The sequence below is a fragment of the Dromiciops gliroides genome, chromosome 3, assembly GCF_019393635.1.
Source record: "Dromiciops gliroides isolate mDroGli1 chromosome 3, mDroGli1.pri, whole genome shotgun sequence".
Taxonomy (NCBI): Eukaryota; Metazoa; Chordata; class Mammalia; order Microbiotheria; family Microbiotheriidae; genus Dromiciops; species Dromiciops gliroides.
In genome coordinates, this window is record NC_057863.1 from 634,950,014 (window position 1) to 634,962,042 (window position 12,029).

The 12,029-nt window shown below is 49.4% G+C and overlaps 1 protein-coding gene across 1 annotated transcript in view; it reads right to left on the reverse strand.

The window, feature by feature from the left end:
- Window positions 1–12,029, reverse strand: part of ARHGEF16 (Rho guanine nucleotide exchange factor 16) — a 46,944-nt gene that overhangs the window by 1,919 nt on the left and 32,996 nt on the right. The window contains exons 10-12 of the mRNA XM_043997401.1: window positions 7,371–7,522; window positions 5,307–5,495; window positions 2,074–2,147 (exon numbers count right to left, since the gene is read on the reverse strand). Of these exons, the coding sequence (XP_043853336.1) occupies window positions 2,074–2,147; window positions 5,307–5,495; window positions 7,371–7,522 (415 nt within the window). The remainder of the gene's footprint in view (window positions 1–2,073; window positions 2,148–5,306; window positions 5,496–7,370; window positions 7,523–12,029) is intronic.

Genomic DNA, 12,029 nt, shown 5'->3' on the forward strand with positions numbered 1-12,029 from the left:
CCTCTCTGAGGCCTCCCCCTGCTCCCAGTGGGCAGCCCAGAGCCTCCTCCTGGGCCCCTGGTTCAGCCAGAAAAGCAGGGGCTGGGTTCTGGCACATGCACCACACCATGAGGCCAGCAGAGGGCGCCCAGGGAGCGTCTCCTAAATGCTTCTTCCCTTGCTTTGTCCCTGGTTTCTCCCTTTGGAGAACGCTCCTTCTGTCCAGCCCTACATAGGAGGGAGGCTATGAAAGACCTCAGATGTAAAAGAGGGAAATGGGCATACAGAGACTCACGACGGCCAATCATTCAATCAATAAGCAATTATTAAGCACCTTTTGTCGTCCAGGCATTGTCTGGGAACTGGGTGGAGTGAGGGGCAAAAATAACATTCTCACACAGGCAGACAACACGTACATGTATAAGTACACAGAAAAATGGGGATACGGCGATGCTGGGGGAATAGGCAAGGGGCACAGCTTGTGCAAAGGCACGGAGGTGGGAGATACAGCGTCAAGCAAGAGGTACATTCAGACCAGTGTGGCAGGATCATAGCAAACATGGAGGGGAGTCCTGGAATCAGGTTGGAAATGTAGGTTGGGGCCAGCTTGTTAAGAACTTTAAATGACAAGAAAGTCTTGATTTGTCCCCAAGGGTCACTGGAATTTATTGAAGAGAGGTCAATGGTCAGACCTGCATCGTGTTAGGTCTGAGCTGCAGATAGATGGCATGAATACTAATTAGAACAGTCTTACACCAGTTCAGATGGAAAGTGAGGACCTGACCTAGGGCAGGAGCTATGGAGTAGATGGAAGGGAAAATATACAAGAGAAGGGCATCTAAGTGGCACAGTGGGTAGAGCACCGCCCTGGGAGTCAGGAGGACCCAAGTTCAAATGCAGCCTCAGACACTTACTGGCTGTGTGGTCCTGGACAAGTCACAAATAAAAACCAAAAAAACATACAAGATATTGGGCAAATGAATGGGTATGTGGGGTGAGGGAGAGTGAGAAATCGATGATGACCCCAATGTTTTATGGGCGTAGGTAACTGGGAAGATGGTGGGGTCTTTGCCAGAAATAGGGATGTGTGTGGAGGGGAAGGGTCCTGCCCTGGACAAGTGGAGTCTGAGACACGTCCAGGATATCCAATCTGAACGGTCAGTGGTTGGTGATGGACTGGATCTCAGGTCTGAGAGACTAGAACTGGCTAGATTGGGGAGTCCCCTCAGTGAAGATGATAACCAAACCCCTGTGAGATGATAAGATCACCAAGCGAGGGGGTAGCTGGTGGCACAGTGGATAAAGCACCGGCCCTGGATTCAGGAGGTCCTGAGTTTAAATCTGGTCTCAGACACTTGACACTTACTAGCTGTGTGACCCTGGGCAAGTCACTTAACCCTCATTGCCCTGCAAAAAAATAAGAACAAGATCACCAAGTGAGAGAATACAGAGAGAAAAGCAAAGTGGGTCCAAGGATAGATCCCCTGTAGGAGATCCCTGAGCCCACGCTTAGTGGGTGTGACATAAAGATTCAGCAAAAGAGCCCAAGAAGGAAGGAGAGTTGTTGCATCAGTGCAGAGGGGGGAGAGTGGTTAATAGTATTAAATGCCTGCTCACAACCCCCTCCCCTCCTCCCCAACATACACACACACACACACACACACACACACACACACATTGACAGGGACAAGAACAGGTATGTTTACAAACAAGATGCAGACGCCTGAAGATCTGAGGAGAGTTAAACTAGGGCTCTCTCCAGGGAGGCCTAACCTAGGGCAAAGATCAGTGGCATATGCTCTCAGATCCTACCTAGGTGTGGCAAGGAGGGGAAGGGGAATCTCTGTTTCTCTTACAGTGCAAAGCCAGGCCCCCAGGGCCCCCAGACTGTCAGCTCTCCAGACTCCTGCTCCAACATAGGCATCCTGTCCTTTGCTTCATCTCACAAGAATCTCAGCTCCTCCACTCCCTAACTCCCACCTGCTGAAAGTTCTCATCAGCAAGAACCAGAGTTATGCACATTATCCAGCTGCACGGAGGAGGCTGAGCTGCCCGCCTCTATCTGGCCCTCCCCCCTCCTGGCCCGGGTCTCACCTCCTTTACTGGCCAGGCCTTGCTCCGTATTCTCGTTGTGCTCCAGGGCAGTGATCCACCGGGCCCTGTCACTCCTGCAGGCATGAAAGAAAACAAGCTGGAGCTCCCGGTGTGGGTGCTTAGAGCTAGAAGGGAGCTCAGGGGATATCGGGCCCAACCTTTTCATCTTAATAGAGAGGATGAAACAGGGAGAGAGAAAGAGGGAGAGAAAGAAGAGAGAACTAGAGAAAAAAAGTGAGATGGAGGGAAAGGGACAAGGAGGGAGGGGGGGGAAGGGACGGGAGAGAGAGAGAGAGCAAGAGAGAGAGAGAGAGACAGAGACAGAGACTGAAACTTGCCCAAGGTCACACAGATAACAAACAACAGCAGGGCTGGGATTCCAGCCCACTACAAAAGAACTGGCTTGGAAGCTCCAATGTGGAGCCCTTCTGGGCTGGAGGTGGGACTGGGTGAACATGATGACCCTGGAATCACTTGCATCATAGCCAGGTCCTGATTTGTGCCGATGATGAATCCCTTAAAGTGGTCACATCATTAGAATTCACTCTGCATATTTCCACTGAGCAGGAACCAATGACCATATTTTACTTAATTTTAACTTGAAATACTTGGAATAAGTATTCAAATACATGGGACCACGCCAAGGGATTCATTATTGGCACTAACTGGGGCCTTGCTGTATTTGATAATACCATTATGAAGACAAGGAAATAGAGCACAGTGGGAGGAATGCTGGTTCTGGAGTCAAAGGGCCTGGGTTCAAATCCTGCCCCTGGCACTTCTCTGAGTCACCTCTCTAGACCTCAGCTTTCTTATCTGTAAAATAAGGGGGTTTTACTTGTAGGCCTCTAAAGTCTCTTCCGGCTCTAAATCCTGTGATGTAACTTTTGGGCTTCAAAGCCTTAATAACATCCCATTTCTTTGTGTCCAACATGGTCAAACTTGTAGCTACTCAGAGGCCATTTGGCCTGACCGAGACCCAACCGAGAGTCGTCTCTACAACATGCCCAATGAATGGTCATATCTCCCATCATTTCTCTGCAAAGTATTATCCCCTTTGCTTGGGGTCAAGTGGGAATTAGCTGACCAAACTGGTGCTTGAGACAGGGGCCAAATTTCAGGGGTAAACCAGCTCAATGGGGAAAGACTCCATGTTCACAAGGAAGCAAAAGAAGGGACTGTGTGAAATAGAGTATGTAGGGGGCGGCTAGGTGGCACTGCAGTGGATGAAGCACCAGCCCTGGAGTCAAGAGGACCTGAGTTCAAATCTGGCCTCAGACACTTGACACTTACTAGCTCTGTGACCCTGGGCAAGTCACTTAACCCTCATTGCCCTGCCAAAAAAAAAAAAAAAAGAGTATTTAGCAGAGAGCAAAGACATGTTGATAGCAAACGCCTGGTCACCCAATAAGCAAGAGGTTCTATGTGAGATCCATGACACTGTAAACAAACATGAATAAAGACAGACTGAAAAAAGATAATCTCCCAAATAAGGAAGCAGCTTCAAGGAATGCTGCCCCTTGTATTGGAGAAGAATGTTGGCTAGGGACGCACAAAAGGATTTCCAGCAATTAGGAGTTGTGACTTTACCCTTCGGCCACATGTATCCTCTACATCTATCGTTTGTGACCTCTGTACTCTAAATGTAAGCCCACTCTTCCTCTGAGTTCTTTGTGTGCCAGGTTTTTTTGGGGAAATGTACCAACCAAACCCCAAAGTACCAAACTAACTGACTCTACCATTTTAGTAAATGCCCCTTCTAAAAACTAATTAAGTTTGTCTTACTAACGCTAATAGGAAGTACACCAGTGGGGGCCTGTGAGCTACAAGACGAAAATCCCAGCCCCTCATTTTCCTCTAAATCCCTGAAAGTAGCAGCTGCCCTTTTGAAAACCCAAACCTGTGAGTTAGAGTGTGCATTGAGGAAGTGACCTCAGAGGGAGGTGTACACCGGGGGTATCAAACACGTGACCCATTATATGAGATCCCTAGTGTGGCCCAAACTAGATTAAAATATAACTGGGGGGGCAGCTAGGTGGCGCAATGGATAGAGTACCAGCCCTGGATTCAGGACTACCTGAGTTCAAATCCAGCCTCAGACACTTAACACTTAATAGCTGTGTGACCCTGGGCAAGTCACTTAACCCCAATTGCCTCACTAAAAAAAAAAAATATATATATATATATATATGTATGTATGTATATATATATAATTGGGAAATACTGAATAAAATAAACAGAACACAGATGATGTAAATTTGTGGTTTCCTAAGTCAATCTGCAGCCTACAGGCATCCTTGTGGACATTTTAGCTTAGTGAGTTTGACACTTCTCAACAAAGTCCCATGTCTACTGTAGTTTTCTGATCTGAAATTCTGAGAGCAACAATTCTATTTTAATTTTGGTTTTGGTTTCTTGAAAGACTTATTGCAGTTTTTGAAATGGTATTGTAATAGAATTCTGATAGCAGAAACAAAGCCTATATTAATTTATGGAATTACAAATATATAAACTACAAAGTGCTGAAAAGAATTGATAAAAGGCCCCATGAACTGAAAACAAATCAAAGCGCAGGGACTTGCAGTAATTATGAATTTGAGAACCAGAGGAAAGTAGATTGTGTTTTGGCAGGTATCAGAGATGATCACAGAGATAATAATGCTATGCTGCAAAAGTCTTGCACTTGGGATGTTTAGAATTCTCAAGCACAAAAAATGTGTCCTTTATACCAAATATAACATCTTAGCTATGGAATCCAAAGACCTGAAGGAGAGTTTAGTAAAGAAAGACACAATCTTCCCCATTCCCCCATCCCCCAACTCCCCTTGATATCCAAAGACAAATATAACTGAATATTTTTGTTTGCTAATTACACCCTTTTGTATCCCAGATGCTTGTCCAAGCTGGTGTTGATTGGCAGAGACTGTAAGAAAGTGCCTTTTAAACATGTTTCTTCATTGGAGGTTCTTTATGCAATCTCTAGATGACTGTGTTGTTCTGGGCAGAACACTCACCTGTTCCTTGTCTATAAAATAGAGGGCTGAGCTGGATGCCCGCCACAGTTCCTTCTCGTTCTAAATCCTTGGCCCTAGCAATGATCTAAAGACAAGCAGCCTATGATACCCCTCAGAGCAGCCCAAACGGTCAGTCCCAATGCTGCACCCACCCTCTCCAGCCCCCACGCTCAAGGATTCCCAGAAGGGGGTCCAGACGCATGCCGGCCATCTACTCACGAGGAGTCTGAAGACAACAGGATCTGCTCTTGCTTCCCTTCACTGTTCTTCAGCATGGTCACCTGGAAGGGGTACGGGATGGACGAGCTACGGTTGCTCCCTCCTGGAAACGAGATTTCATCGGGCTCCACCTTCCTGACTTGAATCTGGTCCAACTTGGCATAATCCGTCACCACATAGTGCTCCTCACTGCCAAGGGGCAAAGAGGCCTGCTGAGATCTTGGGCCGGACAGCACCTCACTGCCCAGGGCTACCTGGAGCATGAGTCATTACCCCTGAATGAGGGACCATCAAGTGGCCTGGGTCACCTACCCATAAACCCCATATCCAGCACCCTGCTGGGAGGGAACAAGGGAGGAGGGAGGGAAGGAAGGAAGGAAGGAAGGAAGGAAGGAAGGAAGGAAGGAAGGAAGGAAGGAAGGAAGGAAGGAAGGAAGGAAGGAAGGAAGGAAGGAAGGAAGGAAGGAAGGAAGGGGAAAAAGGGAAGGATGGAGGGAGGAAGGAAGGAAGGGAGGGAGGGAGGAAGGAAGGAAGGAAGGAAGGGAGGAAGGAAGGGAGGAAGGAAGGGAGGAAGGAAGGGGAAAAAGGGAAGGATGGAGGGAGGAAGGAAGGAAGGGAGGGAGGGAGGGAGGGAGGAAGGAAGGAAGGAAGGAAGGAAGGAAGGAAGGAAGGAAGGAAGGAAGGAAGGAAGGAAGGAAGGAAGGAAGGAAGGAAGGAAGGAAGGAAGGAAGGAAAGAAGAAAAAAGGAAGGAAGGGGAAAAAGGGAAGGATGGAGGAGGAAGGAAGGAAGGAAGGAAGGGAGGAAGGAAGGGAGGGAGGGAGGGAGGGAGGAAGGAAGGAAGGAAGGAAGGAAGGAAGGAAGGAAGGAAGGAAGGAAGGAAGGAAGGAAGGAAGGGAGGAAGGAAGGGAGGGGAAAAAGGGAAGGATGGAGGAGGAAGGAAGGAAGGAAGGAAGGAAGGAAGGAAGGAAGGAAGGAAGGAAGGAAGGAAGGAAGGAAGGAAGGAAGGAAGGAAGGAAGGAAGGGAGGGAGGAAGGAAGGGAGGAAGGAAGGGAGGGAGGGAGGGAGGAAGGAAGGAAGGAAGGAAGGAAGGGAGGAAGGAAGGGAGGAAGGAAGGAAGGAAGGAAGGAAGAAAAAAGGAAGGGGAAAAAGGGAAGGATGGAGGAGGAAGGAAGGAAGGGAGGGAGGGAGGGAGGAAGGAAGGAAGGAAGGAAGGAAGGAAGGAAGGAAGGAAGGAAGGAAGGAAGGAAGGAAGGAAGGAAGGGGAAAAAGGGAAGGATGGAGGAGGAAGGAAGGAAGGAAGGAAGGAAGGAAGGAAGGAAGGGAGGAAGGAAAGAAGAAAAAAGGAAGGGGAAAAAGGGAAGGATGGAGGAGGAAGGAAGGAAGGGAGGGAGGGAGGGAGGAAGGAAGGAAGGAAGGAAGGAAGGAAGGAAGGAAGGAAGGAAGGAAGGAAGGAAGGAAGGAAGGAAGGAAGGAAGGAAAGGAGGGAGGGAGGAAGGGAGGAAGAAGGAAGGAAGGAAGGAAGGAAGGAAGGAAGGAAGGAAGGAAGGAAGGAAGGAAGGAAGGAAGGAAGGAAGGAAGGAAGGAAGGGAGGAAGGGAGGAAGGGAGGAAGTATAGATGCGAGCTATCGTTATTTTTGTGATTGTTATGGGAAGGCGGAGGCTGGAAGAAGTCCTGAGCCGCAGTGGGCTAGAGCCAATTCGTTGTCTGCATTGAGCTCCTGGAGTGCTTGGGTGCCCCCTCCCCCTTGGCCTGCTCTTGCCCCACTGAGGCAGGTTCTCAGGAGACGGCCCCTTGGGCTTAGCCACATGAGCTCTGCAGAGAAGTTATTACTTGGGAAGCCGGACAAAAGGGAGAGACTTGCACATGAGACTTCTGATCAAGGCTGGGATGTTCCCTGTGGTCAAGGGGAACCAGAGAACATGGTTTGACATGAACTCTATTGAGGCGAATGGTCAGCCAGGAGCTCACTCCTAAGCTGTCCCTAGGCCTTCCCTCCTCCATCAGGCCCTCCTGCAGCCCCCAGAGGTCCCAGGGTCAGGAGGGGGAGGGGATGAAGGGGCACCTCTTCTTCTTGGTGACCATCAGAACGTCGTTAAACAGGAAGAGGTAGCAAGTTGGCCGACTGGAGATCTTCCGGAAGAGGCTAGGCTCTTCCACCAAGGACAGCTCCCCCCTTTTCAGTAACCACCTGGAGGCAGAGATCAGGGGAAAGGCCTAGGGGGAAGAAGAGCCAGCCATTACTACCTGAGAGACCCTGGCAAGGGACTTCTCCCCATGCCTCAACTTCTTCATCTGCAAAGTGGGGCTGATACCTACCTACAGGGCTACTTCCCTGAGTGATGGGCTGAGGGCTGAGCTAGGAACTGAGATCCAATCCTGCTCTTATATTTACTGGCCTGCTGACCTTGGTCAAATCAATGAAACTCAGAGACCCCTTTTAAATTCTCTCTCCCTGGGCAGCTAGGTGGCACAGTGGATAAAGCATTGGCCCTGGAGGACCTGACTTCAAATCTGGCCTCAGACACTTGGCACTTACTAGCTGTGTGACCCTGGGCAAGTCATTTAACCCTCATTGCCCTCCCTCTCTCTCTCTTCCTCCCTCCCTCCCTCTTCTTTCCTCTTTCAGTCATATCCTAATGACTCATCCCTGCTCCTGGACAGAGCCGTCCCATGTTACAAATAAATTCAGCTGAGCAAAACAAATCAAAACACTGTCCATGTAAGAAAACATATGCCCCATTCCGCACCTATAGTCTACCACCTCCTGGCTAAGAGTCAGGAGACATGTTTCACCGACAGTTTGCTGAAGTCTAGACATGGGTCTCCATTTTCTTATCTCTGAAATGAGGGGACGGGACTAGGAGATACCTTCTAGGTCTAAATTCTTTTTTTTTTTTTTGCGGGGCAATGGGGGTTAAGTGACTTGCCCAGGGTCACACAGCTAGCAAGTGTCAAGCATCTGAGGCCCATTTGAACTCAGGTCCTCCTGACTCCTGCACCACCTGGCTACCCTCTCTAGGTCTAAATTCTATAGGTCAAGGGACCTTTTAGTCTTGGATGGAGAAGAAATCAGTTGCTTAAATCCCAAACAGTAGGGGAAATAGGCAGAGAATAAGGACTGCAGTATGAAGACCAATGGATCTGGAGGCAAAGAGGACCTGGGTTTGAATCCCAGATCTCCTGTACCTTGGGTAAATCAGTTACCTTTTCTCGCCCTCAGTTTCCTCATCTATCAAATGCAGAATGTGGAAGATTCACAAAACAATAATCCCGTCCCCTGAACCGTTTCTTCTCCCCTGGGTAGGGGTGACCCCTCTTTCCTGCCCTCTACTCTCCCCTTTGTACAAACTGTCACATTACAGTTTCACATTCAGCTCCAACCACAGTTACCCTGGCCCATGTCCCTTCTCTCCTCCAAGACAGGGAACTCCCTGAAGGCAGGGGTCCCACCTTAGTCTTCCTTGTCTCCTCCCACCATCTTATACATAAAACCACAGAATGTCAGAGCTTCAAGAACCCTCAGGAATCACCTATATCCCTTATTAACAGATTAGGGATAGGGGGCAGCTAGATGGCACAGTGGATAAAGCACTGGTCCTGGAGTCAGGAGGACCTGAGTTCAAATTTGGCCTCAGATACTTGACACTTCCTAGCTAGCTGTGTGACCCTGGGCAAGTCACTTAACCCTTATAGCCCAGCAAAACAAAACAAAACAACAACAACAACAACAATAAAAACAAGCAAACAGAAAACAGATAAGGGATAAACTGATAAGGAGTTCAGGGGAAGGTGATAGAGCCCTGTAGAGGGTGTGGTGCCCCTTGGGGGCTTCAAGGAGGGGGAGGGGCCTAAAGGTGGCCCCTGGGATGGGTGAGGGGGAGTGGGGAGAACATTCTTGGTAAAGGAAATAGCACATGCAGATACAGCAGAGAGGAAAAAGTGGTTGGTTTCGGGGGACAGTGAGGTCACTAGCTGGTCTGAAGAGTACAGAGAGGCAGGAAATCTGGTGGGGGCCAAGCCTTGAAAACTAAAGGGATGCTAAGAGGACAGTCTGGGGGTGCTGTATACAAAATGGGTGAGGGTAGGGAGAGGCTAAAGCTGGAGGGGGGAGTTACAGTGACTCAGGCAGACAGGTCTCAACAAGCATTCACCATGTGCTGAGAGCTGGGGAAATAAAGACAGGAACAAAAAAAGTCCCTACCCTGTTCACCCCCCACTCCAACTCACATTCTTGTGGAAAGTAATCAGGGGTAGGGGAAGAACCAGGACAGGCCTCCTGGATCAGGGAGTGAGGGTCTGGACAGAAGGGGCTGGGCCGGCTTACCTGAGCCTGGGGGGTATGAGAAAGAATGCAGAGGAAGCACCCATCCATTCATCTCTCCAGGGAAATAACCACCTTGGTCAAGGGGCAGGGATGTAAGGAGACCCAGAAGGGCCTGGCCTCAGATGATACAGGGAATGTGGGGCGTGGGCAGGATTGGGTTCCCCCCAACCCCCTTCAATTTTACTACCTCAACAACTGCGTTTCAGTATGATTGGTTCCCTTCCGCATTTTATTTTATGTATTTAAAAAGCTCAGGGCTTGGTTAAATAATCATAACCAAGCACTCTTTGGAATGAGTTCAGGGAAAGAAGGAGTGGTTCCCTCCGGGATGGGGGGCTTCACTGGCGGGGGGTGGGGGGGGCTAAAGGTGGCCTCTCCTGCCTGCCTGCACTGGGCTAGGTGAGGGGTCTCTGGCTTCACCAGGCTGCTGGAGGGATCTGTGATACAAAATGAGGTTCAGAGCCCCTGCACCCACATTTTAAAGGTGAAGAAAATCAGATTTTAAAATCAGGACATCTCCATGCCCGAGAGGACATGAGGCCCACAGAACTTAGGGCTGAAGGATATCAGCCCCCAAGGGCACCCAGGGAGTAAGGAGTAGAAGGAGCCATGCTTGGGCACAATGCCAACACCCAGCTCCTCTGGAGTGTAAATAGGCAGGAATAAGCAAGTACTAAATCCATCCCAATTGAAACAATTTGCTTAAATTAATCTCATGGAAATGCTTTCTGTTTTTAGGAAAAAAAATAAACCCGAAATGTTGTGTTTTCCAGCTACCTGACAGGGTAAGCCTCGGATCCGAATGTGGGACCCTGGGCTAGGTGCTCTGACCTCTGCAGCCCTGCCCCGCCCCCATTCTCCATGGATACCTTTGCCATGGAGATCAGGATGCTGGCAGGTCGGCCCAAACTTAATGAGGGGAGCAGCAGGGGCCTGCCTGATCTGCCAAGAGAGAGCTAAGCTTCAGGAACCACTGCCGGGACAGGAGGCTCCCCCACCCCCACCCCAAAACTAAGCGCCTCAGCCAGAGGGGCCTTTGGGGAGCAATGAAGAGCCGGGGCCCCGCTCCACATCTGAAAACACCCCCAACCAGCAATGATTTTGTATGTATCTTATACATATTCACAGACATATATGACCTCAGTTCCCTTCCCCAAATAAGAGTGTAACCTTCCTGAGGGCATAGACTGTTTGATTTTGGTTTTGTATTCCTAGCAAAGAATAGGTGATTAATACATTCCTACTGATTGATTGCTAGGAGACTTCCAGTGAGAGGGTGGGGGGCTATAGCGGAGGAAGAAGCTAAGTTCCAGAGAAGGGAAGTGGCCTGGCCTGAGTTACACAGGAAGATGGGATTTGAACTCAGGTCTTCCATACTCCCAAGTACAGGGATCTACCAACTAAACCATGCTCCCACCTTACTCATGTTAGCGCTTTCTCTCCTCTGCCTCTCCTCTTCCTCCCCACTCCCATCCTCTCCACAACATCCAAGATGGTCAGAGCCCACCCATGACCTCCCAGGCAGCCCCCTCCTCTCAGGGACAGTTAGAAGCCCTTCCTCAAATCATACCTCAGTGAACCTCTCTGCACCTTCCACTCACTGCTTCTGGTTCTGCTCTCTGGGGCCGAAGCTAAGCCCCTCTTCTGCACACCTGCCCTTAGCCTATTTGAAGAGCACTCTCAATACCCTCTCCCCCCTCCCACAACTTCTAATCTTCCATCTCACGTCCTTCAACTGCTCCTCCCATGATGTGATGGGGAGACCCTTCCCCATCCTGGCTGCTCCCCAGTTTATAAATCAATGCCTTTCCTAAAATGTGAAGCCCAGGATTGAATGCCATAATCCAGAGGGCAGTGGAGCCCCCATCTCCCCACTATGGGCCATCCTGACTCCCTCAATGAAACACAACATCTCACCTTCCTTGGCTGCTATAACACATGACTGACTCAATATGCTTGTAGTCCACTCAAACCCCCGGATCACTTTCATATGAACTGCTAATGAAGCCATGCCACCCCATCCTGTACTCTGAGCCCAAGTGGCAGATGTTCTATTTATCTCTATTAGACGCCATTCCCATAGTCTAGTTGCTTTGGATTCTTTCTTGGAGGGAGTGGAGGTGGGAGTCCTGTTATCTGAAGCATGAGCTATGCCTTCCCCAGTCACTGATAAAAATGTTAAATGACATTGGGTCAAGCACAGATCTCTGAAGCACTCCACTAGAGACCACCTTTCAAGATGAATTCAACTGTCAAGTCAAGAAGCTTTTATTAAACACCTACAGGGTATCAGGTTGGGTAAAAGACAAAACCAACAAATGGTCCCTGCCCTGAAGTAGCCCACAGTCTAATGGGGGAGACCAGATGCCACCAACCATGTACCAAGATGTTGGGAGG